Source organism: Trematomus bernacchii, unplaced genomic scaffold, assembly GCF_902827165.1.
Source record: "Trematomus bernacchii unplaced genomic scaffold, fTreBer1.1, whole genome shotgun sequence".
NCBI lineage: Eukaryota > Metazoa > Chordata > Actinopteri > Perciformes > Nototheniidae > Trematomus > Trematomus bernacchii.
Window position 1 is genome coordinate 4,772,455 of NW_022987698.1, and position 15,786 is coordinate 4,788,240.

The 15,786-nt window shown below is 41.2% G+C and overlaps 2 protein-coding genes across 2 annotated transcripts; one reads left to right on the forward strand and one right to left on the reverse strand.

Moving 5' to 3' along the window:
* Positions 1–862: 862 nt before the first annotated feature.
* gpx1b (glutathione peroxidase 1b) lies at positions 863–2,967 on the forward strand. Its single transcript, XM_034139369.1, has 2 exons — positions 863–1,165; positions 2,303–2,967. Exons 1-2 carry the CDS (start codon positions 941–943, stop codon positions 2,651–2,653), a joined length of 576 nt encoding a protein of 191 aa, XP_033995260.1. The 5' UTR covers positions 863–940; the 3' UTR covers positions 2,654–2,967.
* Positions 2,968–3,495: 528 nt separating this feature from the next.
* usp4 (ubiquitin specific peptidase 4 (proto-oncogene)) lies at positions 3,496–15,649 on the reverse strand. The gene is made up of 21 exons (XM_034139368.1): positions 15,405–15,649; positions 13,926–14,053; positions 13,669–13,799; positions 13,459–13,585; positions 13,199–13,344; positions 12,513–12,574; positions 12,220–12,360; positions 10,445–10,562; positions 10,010–10,342; positions 9,420–9,644; positions 9,165–9,248; positions 8,976–9,070; positions 8,682–8,864; positions 8,277–8,581; positions 7,943–8,176; positions 7,777–7,847; positions 7,578–7,693; positions 7,347–7,496; positions 6,262–6,365; positions 5,743–5,831; positions 3,496–5,555 (listed from the first exon to the last, which is right to left on the reverse strand). The coding sequence occupies exons 1-21, from the start codon at positions 15,632–15,634 to the stop codon at positions 5,430–5,432; spliced, it is 3,198 nt and encodes a 1,065-aa protein (XP_033995259.1). The 5' UTR covers positions 15,635–15,649; the 3' UTR covers positions 3,496–5,429.
* Between the last annotated feature and the right edge of the window lie 137 nt (positions 15,650–15,786).

A 15,786-nucleotide genomic window follows, 5' to 3' on the forward strand; every position in this document is an offset into this window, starting at 1 on the left:
CACCAACTGCAGTTAGGGATCATCTTCATGGAGTTTAGGGTAACAGGGAGTAACAAATAGAATACAATGCCTAAAGACGTCTGAGAATAATATGTTTATACATTATATTTATAATAGCCTCATAAGTTAGCCTGTTGACTGAATTATCTTTGGTGATATTTTTTTAATTAAAAGTGATCCGTCGTTAACATTACAACCGTTACAACATGTTTCAGACGGTCTCTAACTTTCTTACATTGGGTTGCATGTATTTATTAAACCATGTGTTCTTTGTTGGGCGGGGTTGGAACTGTCTACTTGTTTAGTCACAAAGACTTGATCCGGGATACGCCGTGTGCAGAAACATGCAAACCCCCAGAGCTCCGTACCTGCGCAACCACATCGAAGAGTTTGGAGTTGATTGAGCTGATTCACTTCCTGCTCTTCGCCTAAGCATGGTTGACTCATAACGTTTGAACTCATTAACGTAATGATTTAAGAACTTAACGAGACTTCGCATGCTCATCCAACACACACACAAACACACATATATCTGTCGTAACATAGGTGCAAAAATTCACATGTAAAGGTCCCTACCTGAGGGGCGCTCAAGTGCCGCATAATTATTCATATGGGATTTGGGGTCCAAATAAAGTGGATATTGTGTTTGCCTCTATGGTTATTCATATAATAACTTGGATTTATTTCTATAAGTAGGCTCCATTCATTTTGACCAGTCTTGTATTTTTTTTTATATAAATGTGATGGTAACCTGGAACTTTCAAAGCGGCCGTCCCACAGGCTGCAGGGTGTGAATTATCTTGACAACAAATACAGTGTGAGGTCCACCAGAAGGGGAGGGACTTCGCCACTAGCGATTGCTCAAGAAATTGAAGCAGGCAGTGTCTTCTTGGAAAGTCAGGTGCAGTGTGTGACCAATACAAAACGAAAAGTATCTACCATGGCAAGAAAGGCTACGAAGTTTTACGAGTTCTCGTCCAAACTGCTGACGGGAGAAACGTTTAATTTATCTTCACTCAAGGGCAAAGTTGTCCTCATTGAGAATGTCGCTTCTCTCTGAGGTACGACCACCAGGGATTACACCCAGATGAACGAGCTCCAGGAGCGGTACGCCGCGAAGGGGCTCGTGATTCTGGGAGTGCCCTGCAACCAGTTCGGCCATCAGGTGAGAGATAACCGTCACCAGATCCGCTGTCTTATCGACCTTCAGCCACACTGTGGTTATTTGTATTTTATGAATTGTCCTTATTCAATTCTCTTGACTTCTAAAATAATTTCAAACCGAAATAGATGTATTGCTCTCAGACTATACAGTATAGTTAACCAGTTATAAAACACCATACAGCTATTGTAAATTACATTTAATTATAATTTGTCAAATGGAGGCAGTTTTGTTCCTTTTTGAGACTTGCTTTACATTTTAAAAGTTACTTAGCTTGTTTCAGGTTTAGCTTTATTCTTATAGTAAGTTATTATGTAAATGCTACAGACATAGTCATCTTATTATATACATTAAGTAAGACAATGGTTGCCAATGTGCATAGTAAACCTACAATTTGAAGGTTTTCTTCCGTTGAATAATTCAGTTCCTGTGACAGTTTCAACATGGTGATTTAGAGGAAAGAGGACATGTGACAATGGGTGGTTTTTAGGTTGATCCTTTTAGTTGTGTTGGTTGGTTTATTATATGAACTTACTGCCATGTATCATCACAATTAGTTTTTCTGCTTGACATTATAATACACACAGCATAAAATATGTCTTTTACTATCTTTCTTTCTTATCTTTTTATGGCATCAATATTAGTAACTCATTAATAGACATGATGGTTCAAATATTCAGCAGGGAGGAGGGATCCTTTCTCCTCCCACTGACTGTTTAAGATAAAGAAAAAGAGAAAAAGAGAAAGAACATTCTGGTGACAGAGGCAACCCAAATCTTTGTTCTGTGTAGGAATGGTTCACTTATCAGATTACCAATACGTTAAGCTGCAGTTATTTAGGAGACATTAATACAATTGTCCTCAACAATTTCAAACTTTGAGCAAGGGTTTATATACTAACTGGAATTGAAGTAGTAATGTCAGACTTAGTTTTCAGTCCAGCTTTTCACTCCACTACTTCTAACATACCTTTAATGTTCCATGAGAGTATCTCCTGATCACTAAACACCATTATAAATATGTAATACATGTCTATAGGGACACCATGTTAGACTTTATCAAGGAAACTTCCTATAGTAATCTGAACCCCTCTGCTAAATGTCCCCAAATGACACATACTCTTCTGATCCACCCATGCAGGAGAACTGCAAGAATGATGAAATCCTTGTGTCCCTGAAGTATCTCCGTCCTGGAAAGGGTTTTGAGCCCAAGTTTCAGCTCCTGGAGAAAGTGGATGTGAACGGGAAAGACGCCCACCCCCTGTTTGTGTTCCTGAGGGAGATGCTCCCCACCCCCAGCGACGACCCCTCCTCCCTCATGACTGACCCCAAGCTGATCATGTGGAGCCCAGTATGCAGGAACGACGTGGCCTGGAACTTCGAGAAGTTCCTCATCGGGTCGGATGGAGTGCCCTTCAAGCGCTACAGCAGGATGTTCCTCACCAGCGACATTGAGGGAGACATCAAGAAGCTCCTCAGCCAGGCCAACTAAAGAAGCCGTCCTCAAAAATGCTGTCCGCCCTACAGCTTGCACCTGCACAATGTGTGTGACCTTCACGTCACCTTTGTTATTCCCTCCATAGCTTCTGTAGATGGTGTACGGCACTTATCCAGACCACCTGTGCTCTCTTATACGCGGTGATGGCTGTGTTCTGTTCTTTTACTACATGAAGGCATCCTCTGAAACCAACTCGTTGTGAGGGGGGTACCTGATGAAATGTAAAAGGCTGAATGTTTGCAGCTGCACTGTGTGCATGTATAGCATAGCTGTGTTTCGGGACCAATAAATGTATTTTTTCAAACGTTTTCAGACTACCTCTGTGAATTCATAGTAATACGATTTTATACGCCAACCTAACATGGTACATTTTGATTAACTCTTTATATTTTTTTATGTAAAATGAATCTCAAAGGTCAAATTTAGAGAACATATAAAAAGATCTTATATGAACATCCAGTATGAAAATTCAACTTTGCTCAATAATAACCATGCCAGATTTAATGCTGCTATTGTTATTTTGAACATTGGATAGCACTTAGAACACTGCTCTTATTTGACCTTCTTTTGTATTGGTTTTATATCAGGTCCCATTGTAGTTTTCCAAATAAAGTTTCTTATCTAGGATATTAGCTGTAATCAGATCATGTACAGATCATAGTTCGTTTTTGCAACCAGTCAGCATGAGTTGCAGCACCTGCAAATAAAGATCATTTTGCAATACAGTTATTAGACAACCACTACTGACATTACACCGGCTTTGGAAAAGTCCCAGCTTTTGTGTGGTCTTATACTATTTTTTTGGTGCATATAATTATTCCAAACAAACCACCCTGTTGAGGCTTCCAGTCTTTATTGTACTTTGAATTCAAATATTTCTCAGTTAGAAACAAATACTGTAGATATCGGCAATAAGATAAATATGAAGACAAGAATTTATACACCTATTTTCAATAGTGTGATCATTTACATCTCTATGGTTATGTTCGAGTTTGAATTGCTGTCGTGATTTAGGGGGAAAACAAGATTCTCAGCATTTAGCAGCTGAACGTTGTTTTCAAAGAAGTATCTAAGATTACTAAAATGATGTAAAGCTTTTCTAAGCATAGGCTTGAATGAGTATATTTAGGTAGTTCACTTTTAAATGACATGATGGTCAGGACCAACCAGCAAAGAGGGCACTTGGAGGTCCTGCATATCAACATGCTGTGATGCAACAAAGTGCAGAATTTATGCCACAGAACAAGACTTCAGGAAACAGATTCATTTAGTACTAACTACCATCTGATTCACCAGAGGATCCTTGAGACTGACTATAGGTAAATATGTTTGAGACACATTATAACTGTGCTTCCTGTGATAACGGTGTATGTAATGACCAAACTCAGAAAGACTAAAAAAGGGATTCTTCTTTTATGTTAGCAACTGAGACAGCCTTATGTCCATGATCTCTGGAAGCAAAGAAATCAGGTCCACATGACTGCACTCAGCTGTTTAAGTGCTGCTCTCATGACCCCATCTGATGACACATGTACATTGTTCCTAATCACAAGGAGCAAGTCAAGTTTCAGGAATAAAAGCACCACTTTTAAACTAGTTTATTTTTGCTTCACTCAGTGTGCTTTAAAGATATCAAATAACATAGCCATTTCAATACAGAGCTGCATTAATGTACAAGACTAGGGGTCCGATCAGGCAGCAATCAAAATATTCCTATAAGACACATTAAAATGATGTGGAAGTGAATGACAGACTGTAACCTTTAATGCCTAGGCCAAATCATACAAATCTGTCATGTCCAAAAGCAGGTAGATAATGTACTCATGGAGAATTCAAAGTGCCCCCTTTTTTAGTCAGGCTGCAGGAATCAAAAGGCCTCTTTTGCATTGTGATTAAAAAAGAAAAGAAAAGGGGGGTAAATAAACATTAGTAGCAGGGTAAGTCTCCTCTCATGAGTTTAGGGTCCGAGAGACAGCAGAGCCCATTCTGTGCATCAAAGAAGAAGAAATTGATGGCTGAACAAAAACTGCTTCTGCCACAACTCATGTCGGGATGCAGATTTGAAAACCTTTATAAAGAAATCCCCTATGTAGGTTTAGATTGCAACACAGAGCAAGAAGAACAGCCGCCACAGTTAGACCGCGGCAGCCAGATCCGCCATCAGTGATCCACTATACAGGTGGAATAAGGTCACAGGATTCTTTCAACAAGCATGGCATGTATTGTTCTGCGTGCACATCACACTGTTTAAAGTTTGCATTTACCTCAGCCCAGCAAGACTATGAAGAGTGAAACCCAGGCCAGTATCTTGCTAATGTCTTATCAGATGGTACATATCATCATAAAAACCTCTGAACGCTTTGGTTGAAACATGTGCATTTGGCTTTTTTTTAGATTTTGACTGTTGTTGTTAGCAACAGACACATTTTTATTTATCTATGCATGTGAGGGCACTACTAACATTCTGTTTATCCAGTGAGAGGATCTCTATCCATTTACACTCCTCTTTAGTTCCAGACTAGTAAAACTATACTCAGAAATCAGTGGGCCGCCCGCTGCAGGGAGGAAGTCTCTCAGGTCCCTCTTCTGACATGGCTGTTGGCTCTAGTGGACAATATACGAGACAGCAATCAAATAAAATACGGGGAAGGAAGGGTGAATAATGTTAAGTCTGCGGAGTCCTCTGTCACTAAAGTAGCTTTGTGTGTGCGTCCGAGTGTCTCTATTTGCTGTATGTGTTTCAGTGCGTGTCCCTTTGCCCCAGGGCTCCTCAGTTTGTGTCCATGTGATCCTCGGCTGCTTCGGGGGCTCCTCCCAGCGATGCCGAGGGCTGAGGTTTGGAGGAGGGGGCTTCCTCGTCTCTGCGCTGATAGAACAGCACGTAGGCTGCTTTAGTCTGCAAGGGGCGACATGGATACCATTACAAAACAAAAACAGGGACACTCGACACCAAGGACAGAAGGCCATGAAGGCTTTTCGTCATCAAACATTGGTCACTGATAAAAGAACACGCAAGGATCCCTACTGCATCTTTTGGGGGACATTAATCCAACATTTATTAACATTAAAAAGTGAAAACTCACCACAATCTGGTCCTCTGAGGCAGAGGAGACACTGCTGTCATCAAAGTAATACCACTTTCCATCCACTTTATTCTTGCCATACGCCGTGTCTGTTAGAGGGGAAGAAGTGTTAAACAAACAGCTTTTCAGTTCATTTGTTTATCCAGGAAGAGATACTGATCTCACACCAGCTCACCATGAATGGACAAAGCTAACTCAAAGAAAGACCTAGTCAACAGAGAACAAAGAGGCCTGAGGCACTTAGCCATATTAAAATGTAACTGGCTAGTGTCCAAGGAGACAGAGTTGTTGTTCAGCATACCATTTGTCGACGCATATTGTTTGTGTGGGTATTTTTAAAGTCCAAACAACAAACTGTGCTGGCACTAAAGGGTGAATATTTTTGACTGAAAATACCAGATTATTGTTATAATAAGCTTTTAACAGCCCTTAATGGTTTGTATATATGGAGTGAAGTTGGCTATTCCAAAAGAAGGCAAAGTGTTATTTAAGAGATTCAAATGACAAAATGTGACTTACAGTGACCCCCTCCCATTCCTCCATAGTGGTTTGACACGGAGATGAGGTCATACATGAAGGGGCCGGCCTTGGGGTCGCACACAAACTCCGACATGTTGAGATCCCTGATGGAGAAAACATAAATCAGTCACAGGAAAATAAAATGGAATTGCCATCACACTGAAACTGAGCAATTTCAATTTAAATACCCACAAAATAAAACTAGATTCAGGTACCATCACATTTGTAAAACACAGCATATGGGCCTACTGTTTGTCTAAGCCAACATTGTCTATTGAGCATGACTTGGCATTTTTTTGTAAAGCTGGATTTCAGTCACCTTTTAAGCCTACTGGTTCCTAGTGGATCAAGTTTCTCAACTGACACAAGGCCACGAGTGAGACAGGTAGACGGAGTTAAAAAAAACACTGTAGTGTGTACTAAGTGAAAAACAAAATGTCTGTCTATGATGAAAGACTACTTCTGAGCTATAAAAGTTACGCAACAAGACAGTTAAGGACAATACGAACAAAGGTGTAATTGTTCTTTGAAGTATGAAGCAACTTTCCTGAAGCCAAAGTCCATTTCTTTAAAGTACAGAACGAGTATTTCCTCATTCTGACCTTGAGTCATTTTGTTCTTTGAGTTTTAGACTTTAGCTCCCCCTGGTGTAAAAGTGCCACTTATACTGTTTCTCAGTTCCTTAGGCACAATCTTCAAATGACAACCACTATTTTAAAATTGAGTGAACGTAGGTGTATCTACGGCTGATAATTACAATTGAGCATCACTTAGTAGCCATAATCTATAATACTGCTCTTCCAAAGAACATCAATAATGGCAAAAAACTGATACAACGTGAATCTTTATCAAGTTAAAAATCGAAAAGCATCTACACTTCAACTATCAAAAGGCAAGGCAAGGCAAGGTAAGTTTATGTATATAGCACCTTTCAATACAAGGCAATTCAAAGTGCTTTACAAAAATGAAAGACATTAAAAAGTGAATTATTCTAAAGGAATCTAAAGCTACAATCTTCCTCATCAAACGAGAGCATTTTTGTTAAACTTCTTCCATTATGTTAACAATCAGTCCTGCCAGCGTACCTGATGGGAAAGTCCACCACGGTGTCCAGCTTGTCCCTCCAACACCGGTTGTAGGAGAAGCGCTTCAGATGAACTACCAGAATGCGAGGCAGCGACCACAAGTCAAACTTCTTTGTAGCCTGTTGGTGTTTCTTACATGTTGGACAATACCTGCATTCAACAAAGATGGTATTTATATGACAAAAGTTTTAGTTTGACAGTGAATGAGGCTGCAGTTGTTGTGAACGTTACCATGGGTCGTGTTCTCCCAGCGTCTCCATGGTGGTGAAGAGCTCCGTGCACTCCCTCAGAGCCACAGTGGCTTTCTTCTTCTGGGGCTGCAGCATGCTCTCGTGCTTCTCATAGGCCTGCACACAGCATTCACACACACACATAAATAGACTGGATATATTGTGACAGGATTTGTTGTGATGAACGCTCCCCTACTGACCTCTGCTTCCTGTTCATCGTAACACAGTTTCTTTGACTCCGAGTCCCAGTCGATCGCCACTGTGGAATGTGCTGCAGAGAAGAGGAGTGTGGGGAGGCTTTGTCAACACAAAGTTGCTTGAAAAAGATAAAGATCTATAAAAGAAGTACAAAAGATTAGCACTTACGATTGAGTTTGAGGACATTTCCATCACAGGGCAGCGGGCTGATGTTAGCTGTTCCGTAGGAGTTAACGATGCTAAAAGAGAAGAGCCTGGCTGGTGAAGACTTCTTCTTGGGTGAAGAGTTCTTCTTGGGTGCTCCTTTGGAGCCATTTTCCAAGTCAGACGCCTCTTCTTCCTCCTCTTCGGAGTGGCCGTTCTCTGGCTCTGGACTCACCTGGTGGTCCATGGCTTCATCACCTAAAAACACAACAATGAAATCAATCCTTTGGACTTGTTGGGCACAGATCATTTTCTCCTTCTACTCTTTTTTTGTTGATGAATAACGTTGGCTGCGTACCATCGTATACCCCGTTAGTCTCATGGCAGGCCCCTGAGTGGCTGCTGCCGTTACTGGAGCTGGCACTGCACGAGGCCCCGTCTGACAGCGGGCTGCTGCAGCCACCCAGGCTGGCGTTGGCATTAGACGCTGTGGAACATTCTGGAGCCTGGCTGCAGCTGGCAGAGGCTGCCGAGGCTGAGGCTGTGGCTGAGGCCGTGGCTGAGACCGAGGCTGAGGCCGTGGCTGAGGCCGTGGCTGAGGCCGTGGCTGAGGCCGAGGCCCTGCTCTCACCGTTCGGGGTCGGGGATTGTTTTACATAGCGCCTGCAACAGGAAACAAGGGAGATTAATTAACCAGGAAATACACTCACAACTCACGTTTTTATCAGTGCCATGTTGTTTCTTCTTTACTCTAAGTCCTTACCCAATCCTCTCTAGGATCTTTTCATACAGAACGTCTGCTACGAGGTTGTGTCTGGGCACGGTGATGAGTAAAGGCTGGCCAAACAGCATGGTGCTGCTGGAGCTTCCTGCGTGCTTGGAGTGGCGTTCTCTGAAATACACAGGCAGGTTCATCTTCTCGCTGTCCTCTTCCTGTACCTCGTACCTGCAAGGAGCAACAACACAAACACACACATTACACACACACCTCGTATTAAACTGCAAACCCAGTGACTATTTATAAACATCTCAGCTTTCAGTCGTTAACGAGACTTACACAAAGATGTCATCTTTTTCCATAATTTGGTTCAGGCCGTCATCCCGTCTGTATATTTTATGGAACCTATGATTGTAAACGTCAGCAACCACCATCTAAAAAGAGAATACGTTAGCACATGTTGTTTCCATATAAACCCAAGATTAAGAAAATGTAAAGCTAGAAGTATAAAAAGCAATAAGTACTAACATTTTCAGAGGGGAATCCACAGATCTTGGACAAGGCGCTGCACAGGTCTGTCACTGAACCCAGTTTTGGGACCACCACTCGAAACTGTTGAAAAAAAAAAAATTGTAAGTAAAGATTCATTAGTAAATTAAACACCAAGTACAAAGCCAACTGTTTATAAAATCTCTAAAGTATTAATTTGTTGGTACTACTAAGTATTCATTTATTTATAGTTGTTGTCTAAAGCAATGACCCTTGATGTTAATTCCACCTCACCTGTGTGGGTCTGGACTGAGGGTCTGATCGCACCAGGAACACCTCCATAGTCCGGTCCTTCTTCATGGGCAGAGGCAGTGTGAGGTAGCAGAAGGGGTCAAAGGTCACAGACACCTTGGAGCACTCTGGGCAAACCAGAGTGGATTTGAAGAGGCCGTGGAAAATATCAACTATGATAGAGTCGTTGCGCAAGCGGTGGTTTGTCCAAGCTTCCTTTGCAACAATCTGTAACAAAAACAGAACAACATTCATTAGATATCATTGTTAAACCTCCGAAGAAACAGTGCAGCTTGATATTGTAAAGTAGTTCATTGAAGCATTTTGCTCTACTATCCAAATAAAACAATGTGAAGCTTCAAAACAAAAGCCTATGCCATGTCTTGTAGCTCAGTCAAATCTTTTAACATAATTTAAACATGAAATAAAACAAAATTGCGAGAGCTGTGAGAATAGATATTTAAGCAGCATTATTTTACATCAGATTGAGCATTTGAAAGCAGTTTTAAGATTTATTTTTGATAAATAAAATGCTTCTAGAAATCGACACCACAAAATGTCCAATACACGCTGTTTCTTTGTTTGCGCTGTACCTCATCTGCCCGTCTGTCATCATCCCTTATGGCCAGGTAAGGCTTCTTCCTGACGCGGTTCAGATCTTCATGGAGTCCGTCGAGCAGGAAGGCCAGCAGCTCCTGCGAGTCCTGCTGCTGGTAACCTGAAAACTGAGGGGCAAAACGGCCCACCTGGGTCTTGAAGGTACGTGGGGCCACATAGCTGCTGCGACTCAACCACATCTGCTTCACTAGATCTGCATAGGCCTCCGCTATCTCGCCCCTCATGCCCAGGGGATTCTCTCGGTTAATCTCTGCCTCGTAATGGTCTTCGAGGAAGTATTCTGTGAGTGGGGATGCATTGCTCAGGCACTGGAAGAGGAAAAGTAGATTATGTGAACATTCCAAACCCAAAACATGGCAATTGACTTTCTCTGAATGGAAGTTGTAGTGTTAGTCGTTTGTTTTCCATACCTGGAGGGCAGAGTTCATGAAGCAGGTGTTGCCCAAATTACTGAGACCACACAGGCCCGGCTGTGACTGCGACTCTCTGTAATTGTAGGAGGAACTGTAAGAATTGTAGCCTCCCAATCTGTTGGAAGAGCAGATCTGTTACTAAGGGTATCCTCAAAGACACTGTGCTGTAATAAAGCCCAATCATTTCAAGCATGACACTCAATGATGGTATAAGGATAAAATATCACATTGACAAAATACCACATGTGAACCACTCATCATGTGCACCTCTATAATATTGCCTAGGCTACCACACTGTCTCCTACTCATTTAGAATACACAAAGGTGTGCAAATCCAGAACAAATATATGTCCAAGAAGTTATGATCACAGAAGCCCAGGGTAGTTCAACATGTTGTTAAAAATCCTAAATATTTTTTTTATTTTAGTAAACAAATTCTCTGACATATTCCAATTCATTGACATTTGTAATCTCTTATTTTGCACTTGATATTACATTTTGTATTTAGCACACACGCACATATTCAGCAGGAAACTGATTATGGTACCTTTATCTACTAAGATAAAAAACAAAAAGTATGCTGTGCCTAAATGTGTGTACAAACATTTCTCTTGAATATAACATTTTATTTCCAAAACACTGAGCATTTAAAAACGATTCTTCATACAGAGTTATATGACAATATTTTCCTCTGGAGTGGGCTTTGGCAATATGATCTACTTTGAGATGGCAGTTTATTAGCTACATCTAAATGCTATCCAACACAACAATGGTCAAACACTTCTAAACCCTGTTCATTATATTGTGATATGGCTACACTCTCCCATGTGGAGAAGAGTTGGACACATTTTAAAGGCTTTGGATGCATTAACATGAACCAAATAAATTGTTTGTCGAGTAGATCGTTCTAATGAACCTGCATTCTTCCACGACATTTTGAAAATAATTCATCAACTCTTCTGTAATCCCACTAAGCTCTAGGTAGCAGTGAACTTCACAAATAGCTCAAGCAAGCACCTTTAAACCATAATGCTTTTTCAAGTAAGCACAAAAGGGACCCATGCTGCCACAGTACAGTTACTGTTTGTTCTTTCTCAACATGTTCCTCACAATGCAACATGATTAAAGTATGCTGTAGTGGATCTACTTCTTTCATAACACATTTTAAATGGGTGTTGACACGCACTTCTCCCTGGGTGACACACTGGGTGGCCATTGAAAGCAAACTAAACACACCCAATACAAAACAAACTGCCAAATGGAAACTGACAAATGGATTGAAGCAATCAAAAGCAGAAGCGCTATAAAAGACTTAGATATTATGGGAAGATGAAAAGCACATACTTGTGTAACAGTGTATAACTAAATATTAGTAATCTGTTATTTAATTTGTTTTTTTAACAGAGACCTCATGCTTTGGTGAATGACTGTAGAGGCTTAACTGACACCGATTCAATACATAATCAATTAATTGCAAGAGTAATGTGCGAGAATCTACATTTAATATTATATAAAATACACAGGCATGAGAAATATAGCATCAGCAAGTTTCACTATAACATGCAATGAGTCTTTGGAGATGTAACAAATTAATTGACAGGAGCTGAGGAAGTAACTGGGACAAAATACAATGAAGGGCGCGTTCAGGCCAGCCTTTCGATCAAACCTCTGAAATGTCCCATCCCATGCCACATAAAGCACACGGTAAACGCCCAGGAGTTAAAAAGTTATTCTCTGAGAAAGGAGTAAAGAGTGAAGCAGAGAGCCCTTGCCTGTTGCCAGAGGAGGTGCTGTTGTTGAGTGTGTAGCCAGGGCTGCTGTCTCCATTGGTCACTGTGGAGGAGATACTGGCTGTTGAGTTGGAGGAGAGCTTTGGGGAGGTAGTGAAATTCCTGGATGGGGTTGTACTTGATCTGGTGAACAAGAGCAAAATCATCATTTAGAAAGCATGTTGTTTAAACTTGACAAACTGTGTTTATAGTAAATGCTCTAAAAGTCTATACTAGGATACAATTTACCGAATTTTCCTGAATGACACAAAAACAACAACAAGGTATTTGCTTACTTGGGATGGGACGCTTGTCTGGGCCACGTGCCGTCGTCATTCTTCCGCTCGATCACAAGCACCTGTGGTAAAACAAGCTAAATGAGAGCTATGCTGGCACAACTGACCTTCATGTCCGAGCTATCATGTCTCAGGGCTTGAATTTAATACTAACAGTTAAACCTGTGCCAAGTGTTGTAGAGCTTTAGCAGCTGTATGTAGGTCTATCAACTGCACTTACTTCCATGTGTGATTTGTCTGTTGTTGACTTCCAGCTTGCAGTTTCAAAACAAGGCTGCTGTTTACTCTCAAAAACATTTGAGGCCAGAGTGAGTTAGATTTGATCGTGCTATGTAGTAAGATGTTATTTGATTTCCTACACCCAGTCAAGCCACCATACAGAATATATACAAAGTAACACAACATATCAGTAATAGCTTGCAATACAACACTACCACAATCCTCAGCATTGAACCATACAGCTGAACCACAACACTTCCACACCTCAACAATATATATATATATATATGATTGCAGGGCTATGTTATTGTATTACAATAGACTCAGAGTTCCTGTTATTTGACAACGCGTGTCAATGAATTATGTATGCACAGTGAGTAGCAGTACTTTACTGAGCTTCAAAAGAAATGAGGAACAGAGTCTCTCATTGATCTGAAGGGCATTTGAATAACACAGCTCTACACTACCTGTCCCTGGAAGAGTCCGGCATCCTGTACAGTGCTGTCCGGCTTATTCAGCTGCTCGTAGGTGTTGCTCATGTATTTGTTCCAGAGCCGTGTCTCCTTCTCCGATGGGATATTGAAAAGCGTCCTCATATCCTTCTCTATGGTATCTGAAGAAATATATATTATTATTATTATCTTGCCATGCTTTCAGTGTGTAGGAAGCCATCTATTTAGTCATTTTCTAGGCCAAGTTAAATACATAGAACAATGTGGCGCCTTACCTATAGTATCAGCTTTACTGAAATGACGTGTAACAACATTGTCCATGTTGTCATTCTCACACAAGTTCAGCTCCAGCAAATAGACTTCCACTTTACAGTGCTTGACAAACATGCCATGTTCAACAACCTGGAGCAGAAAGGAGACATTTAGGAGCCCATTTCAAAAGTGAATGGTCAAAATAAACAAAGTAAAAATTACAACGGCGTTACCTTCCTGACGATGGGTCTCTGGCACTCAAGGCAGCTGTACCAGCTCACAAGCTTATTCCATGCTTCAGTGGGTACAAGGACATAGTCCAGCTCATCTATGAGGTGCTCTTTCAGGGACTGAGTCTCCTGGTCTATAAGAAAACAAAAAAAACAAAATGATGACTACAGGAGGAAATATAACTCCTATAATCTTTATGTGGGATTTGTGATTTCGTCAAGAGCAAGCAAAGCAACATGTATGTATGTTTAAAGTTTACCTGAGAAGAGCCCAGAGTTATCAATTGGTCCTGGATAGAGGCTACGTTCTCCAACATTGTACATGTCCCAGTTGTCAAATCCAACATACTTCTTCCATTGTTTGAACCACCGGCTGTCGATTAGATACCTAAAACAAACAAGTTGATAACAATGCATTACAAACATTTCTAATTTGCAAAGACACCTAATTTTTTCTGAAGTCTTTGAGACTTAGATTTTATAAAGCATTTGTTGGTCATCATATTTTTTTATATCAAGCAAGGACAGAAAGGGGTCAAAATATGATACAATGCATGAGACATTGTACTCAGTCTTCACCAACCCAGAACATTATGTAACAACAAACTGCCTTGGCATTTGCAGATATAGTAACAGCAAGCTAGTTTGACTTAATCTCGTCCCAAGCAAGAATCTCCTTTAGTTAATAGGCTTGTTAGAAAGCATTCACATAGTAAGCCGTTGAGTCATGGCTTTGTTTTCCTTACTACTGTCAGAATTAGTACAACAGCTTCAAAAAGGAGGAGCCTCCAAATGAAATGGTGTGATCTTTCTTTGCCCTTTAACCTAAGGTTGTTTTTTCTGAGCTATGCAACAGAAATCAATCATACAATCATGCTTGTGTAAAATCACACATTTCAGCTTAAATGCCATGGGATATTTGTTTATTTTTTAAATAAGTCACAGGGCCTTGAGACACTACATATAGGCAATCACTGATACATCAACAACCTTGTGTTATGGTCACTGAGTAGCCAGTAGCTGACAGATATAAAGTGGTTCTTCCTTTGGTGTCCATTTATATCAACAAAGAAGGCAATTTAAATTCTTGCTCAAGCCTGTTTAATATACAAAACTCCCGTTGCCCAGGCCTGGCTGATCTTTATGATATTAAACAATGTTAGCTAACACAGGCAGCAGGACGGTAAATAAACATTTCAGACAACTTCAACAGGCATGTCAATACAAGCAGGTAATGACATCGCAAAAATATTCCTGCCAACAGGCCCATTTCCTGATCACTAACGTTATTTATCTAGCAACGAGCCAGTTAGACTGGCAGGAGATTCCACCATCTGAATCCAGGGCCTGTTCTATCAGGCGACGAGTAGCCACCAAATCAGCCAACGTCACCTAACTTGTCACAAATTAGATATTAACGTCCCAGTACTCAACACATGAGCCGCGCAGCTAGCAATGTTAGTTTCATTGTTTACGACCAACGTAACTAGTTGTTACTGCATGCTCCACTCTCAACAGATACATTGGAAAGTCGGACTGGCTAACAACTAGCGTGCTAACTTGTTAACATTAGCTGGCCAAAATACAGCTCATCAGCTTTCGATTTCCGACTTAAAACCATTGGTAGCGTTAGCTTGCTAGCTTTAGCATCTTAGCGTTTCCTGTTTCTCACAAGCTAACGCTAGCTAGCTACGGCTAACAGAAACACCCTGGTAACGTTCGCCGCTGCAGATTCTTACCATTCGTCACCCTTTCTCAGAGTTGTTTTCAAAAGTGACCCAATAGTCTGTTTTTGATTTTCGGTTGAAGGGGTTGGCATTTGTGCTGCTACCGGCTCCGAGTCAGAATCTGCCGCGCCACCCGGCTCGGGTCCTCCTCCCTCGGCCATCATGCAGTGAGTGTGCCGGTATCGTGAACGCGCGGATGGAAGAGGCGCACTGACTGGGGCGAGCTTCAGAGCGCTGCTCATGGGAAACGCTCTTCCTCTACGGCCAGTACGAGCAGAGCTGTAGTAATCCAGTATTACTGCTCTGCAAACCAGTCAGTCATAGGATTGTTAAACGCTAAATGGCATCTAAGTGCTTTAGATCAAGTGCACCAAAAGTGCTACTAAAAAAAACA